Raw genomic sequence first — 14,591 nt, 5'->3', positions numbered from 1 at the left:
GATACCTCATAAGATCTTACATATTCCCTTTAGATCAGCTTTATAAAAACTTCTTTTGCAAAGCGTTGCCTTTACTAATTACTTATTCACAGCAAAGCTCTGGAAAGAATGTTTCAGTGAGAATACAAGAAAAAATAAAACCAGCTCGTTAGGTCTGAGGCGACTAGAGAAACAGACGTGCCTTTTCTCTGCAGTTAATTTCAGACACTCAAACCTAACTGAATGGCCATTCGTTGTGTGTATTATTTGTCTGAAGACATAAAGAAGTGTCGTATCAGAATATCTCAGCAAACACAATGTGCAAGTAATTAAAATTTGTACTTGTAAACGTTGTTTTTAAGGAAGGAAGGTACATGCTTTCTTTCAACCAAAGATTTTACCAGGTTTACTGTAAAACTGTAGTTGTACCGAGTACACGCCAGCTCAGTTTTACTTCTTCCTTTAAAGAAAGCATTTCAGTAGAAGTTAGAACCATGAAAACTGAAAAATCCTGTGTCCAAAATGCCCTTTTTTCTATGTTTCTGTGTAGTGTTGCAAGCCCCATCAGAAATTAAATTAGTTCTTGTAGTTCTGGTGTGACCTGAGATGTCCTCTGGTCTACGCTATGTAGCCATTAAAGTATTATTAGTTATTAGAATAATTCATCGTCAATCCTCTTTTAGGTAACTTCATTGTTTTCTTTACTACTTTTACTGCTTTTAATATTATAATACCTTATATTAAAGTTTTTATACTGTAATACCTTTTATTAAAGTTTTTCATGTCTGAAGCTATGCATAGACATATAGACATGAAGCTACTCATGTTTCATTTGCTTAAAGCATTTAAATTAATAACAAAGATAAGCATCCTGCTTTTTTGATACCTCATGTTATCAAACTGAGTGTGTGTATTGTGTGTAAAATGCTCAGCGTGGGAATTACAGTCACTAAGAAATAATGGAGGCACTTATGCATTGAAGATAATAGCTTCATAATTAGAATGAAAGATTTTAATTACATATTTATTATTGCATATTGTAAAATGTGAGGGAAAAACCCTTAAAAAATCAGACATTTGTTTATAGCTGAATGAAGGCGATTAAATGGGACATTAGAGAATGCAATTTCTTACATGTTCACTTTTCTTTCTGACGTTTATGCATGCTTAAGGGAAGTAGAAAAGATGAAAGGAAGAGGAACTGAAATATCTGCGATGGAATTAGTGTAAAGCCGTGTAACTGACAGCATATCCATTCTTTATTGCCCCGTGCAGTAAAACCAATAGGCCAGATCCTCGGCGTTGCTGCTTTGGCAGATTACACATCTGCACCCCAGCTGTAAACCAGCGGGTGACACGGGCTCGCTGACAGGGTGCTTGAATCTTACCCAGGAACGGTACAGCCTTACAAGACTTTCAAAAGCTGCACCAGCCTCAGGGTGGTAAAATCTTACGCCCCTTTATGTGCACCATAAATGGGAAAACATAATTTCACCATTTTTTTCAAGTACAGAAAAATTAGGGTTCTGAACTGTGATTAAACCACACCTGTCTGTTACACACACTGTTACTCTAGGTCCAAAGCAGGCCATCAGTGAGGAAAAAATAGCTTTCTTCCCTTGCAGGCCCTGCATCTTTAAAGTCTTCCTTCTCTTGTTCTTCCAGAGCAGGCAAAAATGCTGCTCTTTGTGAGTTTGCTTTGGTTTGAGCTGTTAGTAAAGTTGTCATATTTAAATTATAACAGAGGTGTCTAATATTGAACCTTGACTATATAAGCTCTTGAAGTCCAGTACATTAGTTTCCTGCAGTAGTCCAGTCCTCCTCCAGAAAAGATAAAGATGACTTTACTGGGATCACACACATTTTTCTTCAAGACTTAGGGAGTTTTTCGGACTTGTTATTAACTGGTTTATTCAAAGGAAGAGTCACAGTCATCAATCAACTCTTACCTTTGCGCAAAAAGTATGGTGAGAAACTATGGGGAAGATGACTATACAAATACCAACATTATAATAAAAAAACCCCGAAAGATTGTGCAAACGCTCTTTTCCTAAATCACGGCCACGCAACAGCATCTTACGGGCAGTGTATTCTGCTAATCAGGCCATCAGAGAAATACCTGCTATATGCTCTTCCTCTGAAAAGTAACCTGAAAGAAAGGAGAAAAGGTGTCAGAGTTAATTAAGAGTGTGTTGAAAACTAGAAACTGGGAAGAAAATAAATTGAACGTCAAGAGAAGGTAGTACCAGCGAGGTCAGTATGTAAACAAGATAAATGACAGGAGCCTGCAAACTCCAGGCATTACTCCGCAACATCTGCCTGTTATCCTCAGAATTTTACAAGTTGTTATCTTCTCTCCTTTTTGCAAAGGACTCAGAAACGGTTAAGCTGGATGTTGAACACGGTTTTATGTTCTGAGTGGACTAGAGGGGAAATGCAGTGACTTTCTGTGAAATTCAACTAACAGTCCAAGTAACTGCATAGGGACGTGTAGTGGAAGTTTGTGCTATCTGTTGTGCTGAATACGTGCCAGTAATTTTATCTCTGAATTCTTAGTTTGTGAGCAAACTTCTTGCAAGAACTTGAAAGAGTGCAGCTCTCTGTTTAATATAGATTGAAGAAATCGGCGTAAAAGCCCTCTATATCACTCCTCCCTACACTACTCATTGAAATATTTATTAAAAAGGCTTTTGTATTAAAATCCTGCATTTCTTCTTCACCATGCTGTCTTCCATCTCCCTTGTGTATCAGCATATTTCGGTATCGCCACTATTTGCATTTCAGACCTGTTCTTGATCTCTCACAAACAAAGGATTTGAGAAATGCTAAACATTAAGTTTCTTAAATTTTTGAAAGCAGTCATTGTTATATTATGTTATGTTATGTTTTAGGAACATGGTATTCCAACTGATTTGGGCTATGCAGTGGCTCCACACCATTCTGGAGTCTATCCAGTACATGTTCAACTTTATGATGCCTGGAAAAAGGTCTGGAATATCAGAGTTACCAGCACAGAAGAATACCCACACCTGAAGCCTGCAAGGTATAGACGAGGCTTCATCCACAAAAACATCATGGTGAGTTGTATTTGTGATGTTCATATTACAACCACTCTACCATTTGATGAAGGATCTAAGTGGAAAAGCACAGTATCCTGAAAGTTCACCCTGTGAGAAGCACATATTGCTATGCATAAGTAGCAAGATATATTTGACAGTATCTCGTTAATTAAAATCAGTCTGTTGCTGATGATATTCCTCCTGATGAAGGTGGCCTCCAGGCTCCCCACTGTTAAACAGTTAACAGGCTGTTAACTGTTCTGGTCCTACTGTTAATACTTGTTCAGAGATCTCGAGGAAAAAGTCAACCTTGCATCTTTTAACAGAATATTATGGGTTAGATTTCCAGCAGGTTTTGAATTTGCATAGTACCATTAACTGCCAAAGAGCTTTGTCAGTTTATGCCATCTGAGAATCTGGGTCTTGGTGTATAAACATTGTTTTCTTCCGTTTGAACGGGGCACAGTTGCCCTCATTTTGCGTCCTGCCATTCCGAAACATGAACTGTGCTTTACGCTGTGGCTTAACCTCACGGCTAGGCTTTGGTCCCGGGCAATCAGTCTGGATGCAGGGGGGGAGCGCTCAGAAGGTTCGAGGGAAGAGAGACACACACACACCACATCACCCTCCAGGCTGTGAAGCTGCTCTGCTGAGGCAGCCACAATCAAATCACGCACTTTTTCTGTATTACGTAATTCACAGCGTTGTTCACTGACAGCAGCGTTTGCCAAAAGGAGTTATACACGACCGACGTGGAAGGCGTTACGCTAACACCATCTGGTCACTGGGGCGTAGGCTATTTCAGATTCACATCTTGTCATTCTTATCTGAGAAGTGTTTTACAACAGCTTTCCAAAATACTTGATGGTATGTTCTCAAGTAACTTTCTTTTGGAAGCACGTGGGAGAGCAGTGAATGGGAAAGATCCTACTGTGTGTACTGCGTTATACTTCTGGCTGCAACAAGCTGTTCTGCAGGGTCAAGTGCCTTAGCGCAAGACTGTCACTTGACGTGTAACAGAATTCTGGTATTGTCCTTGAGTTACCATGGATACCACCTTTCTAAGCAAAATAATAATATTTGAAAGTTTTGATCTATTTTTGGATGAAGCAAGCTAAAATGTTCTCCAGGCATCCAGGAAAAGATTGACACCGTGTGGATGTGAGTTACCGTTTGTTCTCCTCAAAGCAATAGCTGCATATAAAATAATGGGTTTGCAGATATGCTCGGGGGCGTTAAGCATTTGAGGAAGACTGATAGACTCTCAGAATCTCCAAAAGTCTCTTTCATAAATTTTTGTAAAAACACGTCATTTGAAGACACATAATGAGCTTTAACACAAGGACACTGGGGCCAAAAATCTATTTCAGAAACAGTTGTATAAAACTAGCTGGTTTGGGAGTCTCAAGCTTTGAGTTCCCCAGGGCAAATGCATTAATATTTTACATCTGCAAGCTTATAGTGACGAATACATTCAATAATAAAATCATTGTCTAAGATTCGTCAGAGCATTTCCCATCTGATATAGGATCATTCCCTGCCTCTGCAAAGAACTGTTGTCATATGTTACCGGTGAAATCCAAAGGGTTTTAAAAAGCGTGTGCTAGTTTATAGCAAACGTACGCATTTAATACCTCTTCTGACAACACAGAATTTACAATCCGTGGTCACGATGTCCTGAACATTACAAAAAAGATGTTGAGAAATAAGGAGTATCTACAAAGCCACAGTCTGTGTCAAGTAAAGGATTTGTATGCTTTAAAAGTTCAAGGTATCATATAAGAAATGTTCTAAGTTGGGCTAAAACGTTAAAAAACAATACCAGTTTAACTTCATTACTCAGCTGTAGGTTTTCCACTAAAAATTGGAATAATTGAAATTTGAAAGACCTGATTGAAATACTTTCCAGCAAATTATTTTCTGAAGTTGATAGGAAATATTTTGAAGCTCTACTGGAAAACCCAACTGCATTTTTAAAATACTTTTGCTTATGCTACTTCTTATTACAACTGATCTTACAAAACCAGCACAGCTGAATGAGAAGAATATACTTCTTATAACGAGAAATTCATCGTATGTCAGTGTAGAATTATTATTGGTAGTGAAGCCTAAGCCAAAAAAAAAAATTGACTTTCAAATTCCAGTTTAAATTTACAACAAAGCCATCATTCAGATAAAAAGTGGAACTGATTAATACAATATAGACTGATAATATTTCACATTATGTTTCACATTGTTTTAAAATTTAAGAAATCTTTGATGACCAGACTTCAGATACTTGGTTTTAGGATCAAGTGTTACGGACAAAATCAGTTTGAAGAGGTTGCTGAGTTGTAACTTACTGACTGAGATCAGTCTCCAGCTTCAAACAAAGTGTGATGAAATTTTGGACATTATGATTTCACTGATGATAAAAATACTGTTTCTTTCAGTAGCATTATTTGTTGATTCTCCAGTGTATGAATTCAACTAGATCATTATTGACTTCTGGCAAAGTTGTGATGCCAGTTCTACCCAGCAATTATCACAAAGGAATATTGTCAGTTTTATGCGTTACTTGTCTGGCATTTATTATCTCATCAACAGTATAAACATTTTTGTTTTGTCAATTTTTCCTGACTTTTTTTGGTTTTGCTTATTCTTAAATGAATTCAGGTGCTTCCTAGGCAAACTTGTGGCTTATTCACCCACACAATTTTCTATAAAGAGTATCCTGGCGGCCCAAAGGAACTAGACAAAAGTATTCAGGGAGGAGAGTTGTTCTTCACAGTGGTTCTCAATCCAGTAAGTACAGTCTAATTTTGAAATTTTTAAAAAAATTAATTAAAGGAGAAGTTATTGAATGCTTCAAGACTAATTAGCTGGGTTTTGCTAATAGTAATGATTACTCGCAGTGAGCTCTTCTGCTCTTTCATTAGTTCATTTAAGATCCGATACTGTGTGTGTTTTGTTAGTTGGGCAAAGATCATGTCTGGTTTTGAGAACTGTTTTGTTACTAATGCAGTGGTACCTACCTTTCTTGTTCTTCTTTACTGTTTCATGAAGTAAAAACTCCGAGATTTAATTTTTAAAAGAATTCAAGAGTTAAGAACTGAAATTACCATGAGATGAGTACCTCAGATGAAGTCCATTTTCCTCCGCTGCCAAATTTGCAATCTGAAATGTTGGGAGCACTCACTGAGAAGGCTGCAAGCAAGGAGTGCTTGCACTTAAATCTGTTTTGAGAAGTTTCAGTTGCTGGTTCATAATAGCTTCAAAGAAAAGGCACAGTAAATGAACCACATAGTTAATACATCTGCATAACCTGTCATGTATCTTTAATGGAAGAATAAACAACAAACGAGGCTATGAAACTACAGAATATTAAGAGCAGTATAGTACTTCAAAATGGCATGGAATTTGGTTGGTTGCATTAAACCCGCCCTTTTAGACAAGCTTTTAGGTGAGTTTTTCATCTGAAGTTCAAATGCAACGATATTTACCCATTTTATACAAACGTAATCATTAGGATCGTTTTTTTTCAGAACATCAAAGGGAGCAAAACATATTTCCACTCAAATCCTTTGGCATAATAGCCTAAATATTTTTGTGCTCTTTTGTAATCTTCCATAATTTAATGGAAATCCAAAGGAAAAAAAACCTCTCAGCTATTTCAGCAATTTATATGCAGGACTATTTTTCAAGCCTCGAATTCTTTCAGGCTACAGTTCTGGTTCTTTGAGAGCAGTCACTGTGTTTTGTCCCCCTTTTTCTTGTTCACATAGTAGAAATAGGAAATGAAAACTTCACTTCCTCAGCACACACGTCATCTCCCTTCTCAATGTATGCATTGTAATGTAGTCTGTGTGATCACCTAGTTTTTAAAATATGATATCCCCAATACAACACAGGCTAAGAGAATAGAAGTTAAATGCACTATTTTCTAAATACAACGGTAAATTACTATGGGATCTAAATTCACCCAAGACGAGTTATTGCAATCCTTTTAAGGAGCGCCTTTGAAAAGACGATGTGTCTGGTTTTAAATATCTGTTTATAAACCTTTTATAAAGTTCTAAGCATTAGCCTGGCATGTAATCAATTTAAAGATTAAGGTTTGTGGTTTTCAGGTATTACGTGTATTTATACTGTAATTTACAAGTCAGAGTTGGGCAAAGATTAGGCATTAAAATGAAAATAAGTAGCAGTAGGAATTTGTCTAATTATGAAGTGGCATTTTGTATTTCATAAGTTTTCCTGTGTTTTTATTAAAATTGCTGGGATTTCTTAATGTGGAACACCCAGCTTTTCAGAAGATGCAAAAATTCTGTTAAACGCGTCATATTCTTAATGTTATTTCTCCCTGATTTAAAACTATGAAGAAATAACTAGAAATCATTACAGTGTCAGATAAATAATGTTCTAAACAAGTACATAAATATTTAGTTTTCAGAAATAGACAATGTTGCTGTAAATTTTAACAGGCCTTCATGACATTTCCAGATTTAATTTGGATAACTGATCTTAAGGGAATATGGTTCCTGAGGTGTAAGTTACTAGACTGAGTACCGTATGCTGAAAGAAATGTCCCTGAGAATAAACCCCAAAATTCCTCTGTGTTTTGGCTGCACAATGGTAGCTGTTCACAAGAGAGGCTCTGCTTCCTTACAGTATGCAGATCAACTACGGTCTGCAGAATAAAGCACAAAAAAACCGCAGGACCAGGTGTGTATCTGTAAGCCTCTGACATGAGAATCGGCATTATTGCTCTGTTCCAGGGCATCGTACAGTCAGAAGTCCTGCAGGTAAGAAAAGCATCGGGAAATCCTGCTCTGCCACTGAGCTCTGCTACTTACATTGTATGTGGGAACTGAGAGCTGGTCTGTGGATCAGCTGATCTTGTGGCTGGCAAGCTGTGTTTATGGGTACGCATTTGTATCCCCGCGCCGCTGGTTCGATTGCCATCTGATGGTGGCTGTGAAGTGACCTTGACAGCTCTGCCTGCTGTGTTCAACTAGAGTGTTGAAGTGCCACCAAGCTGAAAAAGAGCCTAAGTAGTAACATAACATGCTACCTACTCTTCCAATAATATTTTGTGTCTGTCTTCTGTTAAAGGTCTTACTGACTTCAACAGCCCTTAGGCGAGATCGTACTGTATCAGGATCTTGCACGAAATGTTTTACAAAAAAAAAAAAATAGCCTTCAGCAGCCCCATATTATTAGTATACTGGCATTGTTTGTCCCCGCATTATCGTTTGAATAATTGACTTCGAGGGAGGTTGTGTGACCGACACTACTTTAGCCAGGAAATTCTTTAGCAAAGGCACAAGGAGAACGTGAATTGTAGAAGAAGTCTTCAATGATGTGCATCTTATCCAATGAGGAAGCTCGCTGTCTGTGTTTTATTATTTCACATTTACTTTTTTCCTAGCGCTGTAGTGACTTTAAAATTTTTAGCAAGTAGTTTTCCTGATGAACTTGTTAGAATCTTCAGTGACTGTAGATTCGTCTCTCTCTGCAGTGTGAAGTGATGTTCTTGGATTAATAAAACAGATTTCTGTTAAAATCTCTTAGAAAAAAATTGTGCCAGTCTCTTAAATATGTCATGTGAATGATGAAGGAGGTGAGCAATTAGACTTTGAGCTATGTATATAATGATAAGGTAGGCATAGACATGGCCTTCAACTGTATCATTTCTTTTCAGGTTTGCTAGCAAATCTCTGTCAACGCTGAAAAGGCTGTATCAATACTTCTGAACCACTCTAAAAATAATTAGAAGTAAAAATCAAGCCGAACTAAACATAGCTGAAGTAAACGTGCCTTTATAAAAATTATTTGAATATTTCTTTCTGTCTGCCTCTGTATACTGTCCTCATGTGCAGTGAGGAACATACATACGTACTGCTGCTTTATGGAAGTATGTCTGTACTGGTTACCGGCCTGTGCTGTAGCCATTGTTTCTGTAGGGAGTTGTTGTGGAACATGTCCATAAGCTAAGAACTGAGACCAGAACAGTTCAAGAGGCGCTGATATAATGAAGCTTTCAGAGACCGAAATTACAGATGAGCTTCTTTTAGCTTGTACGTGTGTTACAATGGATTTAAGTACCAGAACTTGATCAAGTGAGTAACTAAGGCTATCTATTGCAAAAAGATTTGTTTGATATATAGCAGTAGTTATATAACTTGTTATATGGAACAAGAGCTTAACCCATCTGACTGTCTTGGCAAACAGCTTTACATATTACAGTAATACATAAATGTGAAGGCTATACACCCTTCATCTTCCCAGGAAAAGTAAAAATTGTGAGTGGAACAGGATTTTGCTAGGCACAGCACTGCATATTGCAGCATTTTCTCTAATGATGTGCATGTTCAGCCATGAGAGCAGCTATTAGGGATAAGCTATTAGAGCAGCTCTTGTCAGATGAACACTTGAAATTCACTCACCTGTCCCACGGGACTGAGTAAGAGTCAAACACGCTGAGCAGCTCTTGTTCTCCTTGAGGCTGCACGGCCAGCAACCTAAGCTGACGCAAATGGTCTGTTAGCTCACCCTGTGCTATCCAGACAATAGGAAAATTAGTTCACTGTTCTATGATAGACCTTGCTTACAGTTAAGCCAATTTAAAAAGGCATTTTTGTGAACAGCATGTTCACAAAATGTACGTGTACTAGGCATGTACAGCCCAGTAAGAGAAGAGAAAGTAAACCAAATTTTTCTTAATGTAAGATTGCAACTGTGATGAGGGACATGGTCTAAACCAACATCGTATGCTTCACCTTTTCCAGTAGCATCAGTAAAACTTAAGGTGTCTGTTGAAGTTTGTAGAAGGCACACATAACCCAGTCCTAAAATATCCTTTGAACTATGGAAGATGCAGATCAGGAGCTTTGCTCTCCTACAAGATGGATGTTTAAGGGAAAACAACGGTTCATTAAAATATTCCGCCCCTAGCTTTTCTGCTCCCAAGAAAACAGAACAGAATACAGTCATTGCATTACACGCACTTTCTTACAAAGTACCGTGTGTCCACAGATCTGAAGAAAAGGGAAAATGCCCTGGGGAGAGGAATTGGGTGAAAGCCGTTGAATGGTTGACAGCCCAACAATGGAACTAATGTGTAGCCAGCTGTATGTTCTCCGTGTGGCTGCAGCAGTACTGATCAAGAGGGAAGACTGTCAACTGTCTAAGCCCTGTGTCTGGTTGATTTTAAAATAATTGTAATCTTTGTATGCATTCAGTTCTAAGTATTATTTTCCTCTAATTTTTAGCTCTCCCTAGTTACAGTGTGTAGAGCTGTTATTAAACTAATTGACTTGCAGCAAGGGAGAAATTATCTCCTTTAGCACCGAAAATTAGAGGATTTATATGACCATCAGCAGAATGTACTGTGCCTTAATGTGACCCTGAACAAAATGAATAGTCAGGCTTTGGGACTACAGAAGAAAACACAAAAACAAAGGCAGTCAGTCAGGCTCAAACCTTCCCTTTCTGTCTGTCCCTCTTTGCACAGCCTCGTATTTAATCACACTGAGCGGGGGGAGCAGGAAGGATGACAAACGTGTTGAGAAGCACACTGATGTGAGGTACCTCCCCCGCTGGGACCACAGCCTGGGCTCTCCAGTGGGCCGGTTCACGTCAGCAGGCTTGGCCCACTCCATGGGCAAGTGAGAAAGGCAACAGTTTCATCTCTTCCTCTCATGCCCATTTTAGGAACTCTTGGGAACTCCAATAATAGTGAGGAAAATTGCCATGAACTGGGGCAGGGGCGAAAGCCAGTTTTGCCTAGCATTTTGCAGTTGACTGCAAAAATACAAGTATTCCTTGTATTTGTATCTCTTCTTCAAATCCCACCATAAAAGCCAGACGGAGTGGCATTTTGTGGGTAGAATAGATAAAATATAAAAAATCCTAAATGAACAGGCATCAAGGAAAGGCTTCAGAATGGATAGGATTAGCTGTGTCATTAGAGACCATTCCTTGTAACAGTGTACAATAAATGCATTGCAATTGTGGGCAATAAGAAAACTTTACCCTTCTATGGTTCTATGATTCTTCAAAATTCTCGGAGGGAAAGCTTTGTACAAGTGGTTTACAGCTATCAGTGAAGCAAGTCTTCTGAACAGTGCTGCCAGTTGGAAAATTGAGACACGAGGGCGAGGAGCAATTTACAGAGAAAGGCAAAAAGAGTTTGTGCAACAGCTGGAAATACACTCAGGTTTCCTGACTGTCAGATTGATAATTCGGAACTACACCAAATACTCAATTTTGGTTGATCTTATAAGTCTTCCCTGGCTCCATTCTATTTATAGTGGAGACACTGCTGTATAAATCAAGCTCAACTGGTTGGCTTGGTGTCTTTGCAAGTGGACAGCTCCGTGGCAGCTGGGAACCCAGCAGGACAGCCTCAGAACAAAGAAGCTGCAAGCTGGAATTTCTCTGTGGTGGAATTGAACACAGCTTTTCTGGTAGCCTACAGGTCTAAAAGGAATATCTTTCAACTATTAAAAATACGATTTCAAGCATAGACCGCAATCTAATTCATTATTCTATCACTTTGTTAGTCTAATGGAGCAAAACCAGCTGTTACTGAGTCTCCGAATACCTGAAAAAAAACTGTTCTGAGTGACATGGAGACAATATCAGAACTGCAAACAGTGTGCACAATGCCAAATTAACTGGAATATAGGCAGTCTGAGAGTTAGATGTACTCTTGTGGCCTGTAAACATTTGTTCAGTAGCTACAATATCAGCAATATTCTAAACTGGTAATGCATCAGCTTCTGGTGCCTAGCAGAGATCACGTAATTAATTGTCAGTCATAATTTAACTTCATTTTAAAGTGTTGTGCTTAACTTCATTGAGCTGGGAGGCCTCATTGCTGCCTTTAAATGTTGTTGCACAGATTGGAAGGTGACACAGTGCCCATGACAACAGTACCTTGATGACTGGTTTAATAGTATGTATTTATTCAAGTTGGATTGCCTGCAACAGATTTATATACAGTAAAAAAATTAAAGGCATCAAAGAAAGGGTTATTGCCGATTTTTTTTCTTATATCAACTCTTCTAGTTCCAGATTTAAAGTGCCAAAATAATAATAAATCTGTTCAGCAACACCAGTGTCACTACAAGTCTCGGTCCTCCCTCCCTGACCTCTGAAAGGGGAGTCTTCCCTGCTCGTGGGTTATAGTCCAGTCCTAAGACCTTAGTGCAGCGGTCTCCAAAGCGGGGTACCTGCAGCCCAGGTGTGCAAGATGATCCATTCGGCTATGGGAAGAAAATACTGGAACTTCAGTATTAGAAGTATATGATTTATAAATAAATGTACATACATTGTGGGTGCAAAACCTTTTTACAGATAGGTATGTGCAATCAAAAAAGTTTGGAAACCTCTGGCTTAGTGGACTGCTTTTCTATAGGCTTTTTCCTGTTCCTTGGTGCTTAATTTGTTTCGCTCTGTTGTAGACGTGGCCACTTGTTTTCTTTCCTGTATTATTAGTTTAACTGACACCGCATCAAAAAGTCCCCCTGATGTAGTATGCCATTAAAGAGGTATAAACAGAAAAGGAGTAAGAAGAATAACAGTGAGGTTTAAGTGCAACCTGTTCATCTGGAAAAGTTTGTGTAAAATGGAGTTTGAATATGAAGGAAGGTGCATTTTCCTTGTCAGGATGTATGGAAGGGAATGGGAATATTTGCAGGTTGCCCACCACAAAGATATCCACGCTGCTCTTTTCCATCTGAGCAGCTCGTCTTGCTCACCATAAATCGTTTCTGTTCCAACATAGAGCAGGTTCACGATTCACCCTTTCAGACCTTTACAGGGAGCTTGGAAAGAAAAACAACAACAAAAATGTCTTTCCCACTATCCTTGAATGGTTCTTGTCATCCCTGTCTTTCCAAAAAGAGAGACCCCTTCACTCCAGGGGGGAGGAGCCAGGAACAAGCCACCAGCTGTAGAAGGGGCTTCTCATGCTTGGGAATGAAGGGTAACGTCCGTCCTTTGGGAGGCAGGCACCTCTCTTTTTGTCAGGAAAACAACTGTTACCAAAACCGTAGAGTCTTAATTAGTAGTGTCCTCAGTGTATAATTTCAATAGGTGATTTAGTAGCGATCAATACTTTTTAAAATATCCAGCCTGCTAAAATAACATCCCTCGCTAGATGCTGGGTCACTTTTTGCATTGTTTTCATTTAGTGTAAGTTGCTTTTCAAGCATCCGTTGTTCCCTCTGTTCTTAATACGTAAATGAGATCATGCTGGTTCATCTTTTCCCGATATATGTGATTTAGTAGCAGCAACTGGGTCTCGGTCTCAACTCTAACTTGTTAACCTAGAAGCTGTTGCCTCTGGGAAATGTTGTTGTAAGGAAGTAAGCAGCACGGAATGGGAATGGGCATTCAAAAAGATAAAGGCTGTTTCTCCTGAGTGCTTGTCCTCATTAACCTACACCCCTGCTGTACTGGTCAGAATCCCAAATAAAGTCAGGAATTGGGAAGGAGAGTAAAACTGAAGTAGCCCTCTGCCCTTTCATTCCGGGGAAGGAGGAGTGCAGAAACGCTGAGGAGAAGCCAAAAGGACCAGGTCATAGAGCTGCCTGTAAGGCTCTGGGAGAAAGCAGAGTAAAGCGCTGTTGCTGCTGTGATCCAAAGATGGGCGGAAGCAAGAAAGGAGCTGCTGCCCAGAGGCCAGATTTAGTCTCAAATTATCATTTTAAAAATTGTCTGCATTCTGTTTCAGCCCACTTGTGAAAGATACTAAATCCCGTGGAGAATGTGCATTGAAGTGCAACCAAGATGATAGTTTGTTTATGAGGAACAGCTAAAAATGGTGATCCTTCTCGCACCAAGATAAAGAAAATGCTGAGATGCCCTGAAAGAAATTATTTTACAAGAGGGCTGGAAATAATGCAATCGAATATGCCCTTTTTAACTGAAAGGGAGACTCAGATGCTTATTAGAGTAAATATAAATCCATTCACAGCTGCTTCCCTTTTGAAGAAGGCATAAAGAAATATATGAAACTGTATTTATATTTTACAGCGTTTCCCTGAGGTGCAAGATTATTGAACAAATAGTGTCATTTACTAGATTTAATCTTCTGAGATGCCCACAAAGGATTCCTTTTCTATCTCCTGATCTCTGGTTTTAAGACAATAAATCTGTAATAGCATCGTGTGCTAGCTGTTAGTTGGCACAGAAAGAGTAATCATTCTCATTACTTAGATCTTGTTTGAATCAAACAGAACGTGATATGATAGAGCAGAACAAAGCATCGTAACTCAATATGGAAGGCAAAAAGTAATAATTATGTGGAACCGCACACCTGCAAATGGAAGAGTAAGGGTACAAGTGTCCCGCCTTCTGCGCAGCTCCGTGTGGAAGCAGGGAAGCGAGTAGCAACACACCATCCCCTGCAGCTGGGCCAGCGCCAAGGTGAAATCCCCCAAAATGGCACTTGGGTGGAACGTTTTCTCCCTGTAGTCAGGGAAACCAGAGGATCAGCTTGTACAGCTCTCCCAGTGCATGGCTGCGTAGCTGTTGCCGACAGACTCCCAGGAAAGCCCGTGG

The 14,591-nt window shown here is 39.1% G+C and overlaps 1 protein-coding gene across 1 annotated transcript in view; it reads left to right on the top strand.

Annotated features, from left to right (window-relative positions):
• NDST3 (N-deacetylase/N-sulfotransferase (heparan glucosaminyl) 3) overlaps positions 1 to 14,591 on the top strand; it is a 55,393-nt gene that overhangs the window by 27,530 nt on the left and 13,272 nt on the right. The window contains exons 4-5 of the mRNA XM_010134268.1: positions 2,871 to 3,056; positions 5,694 to 5,822. Coding sequence (XP_010132570.1) covers positions 2,871 to 3,056; positions 5,694 to 5,822 — 315 coding nt within the window. The remainder of the gene's footprint in view (positions 1 to 2,870; positions 3,057 to 5,693; positions 5,823 to 14,591) is intronic.

The sequence above is a fragment of the Buceros rhinoceros genome, unplaced genomic scaffold (assembly GCF_000710305.1).
Source record: "Buceros rhinoceros silvestris isolate BGI_N320 unplaced genomic scaffold, ASM71030v1 scaffold23074, whole genome shotgun sequence".
Taxonomy (NCBI): domain Eukaryota; kingdom Metazoa; phylum Chordata; class Aves; order Bucerotiformes; family Bucerotidae; genus Buceros; species Buceros rhinoceros.
The sequence above is the reverse complement of the archived record's forward strand: the minus strand, read 5'-3'. Positions and strand labels throughout refer to the sequence as shown.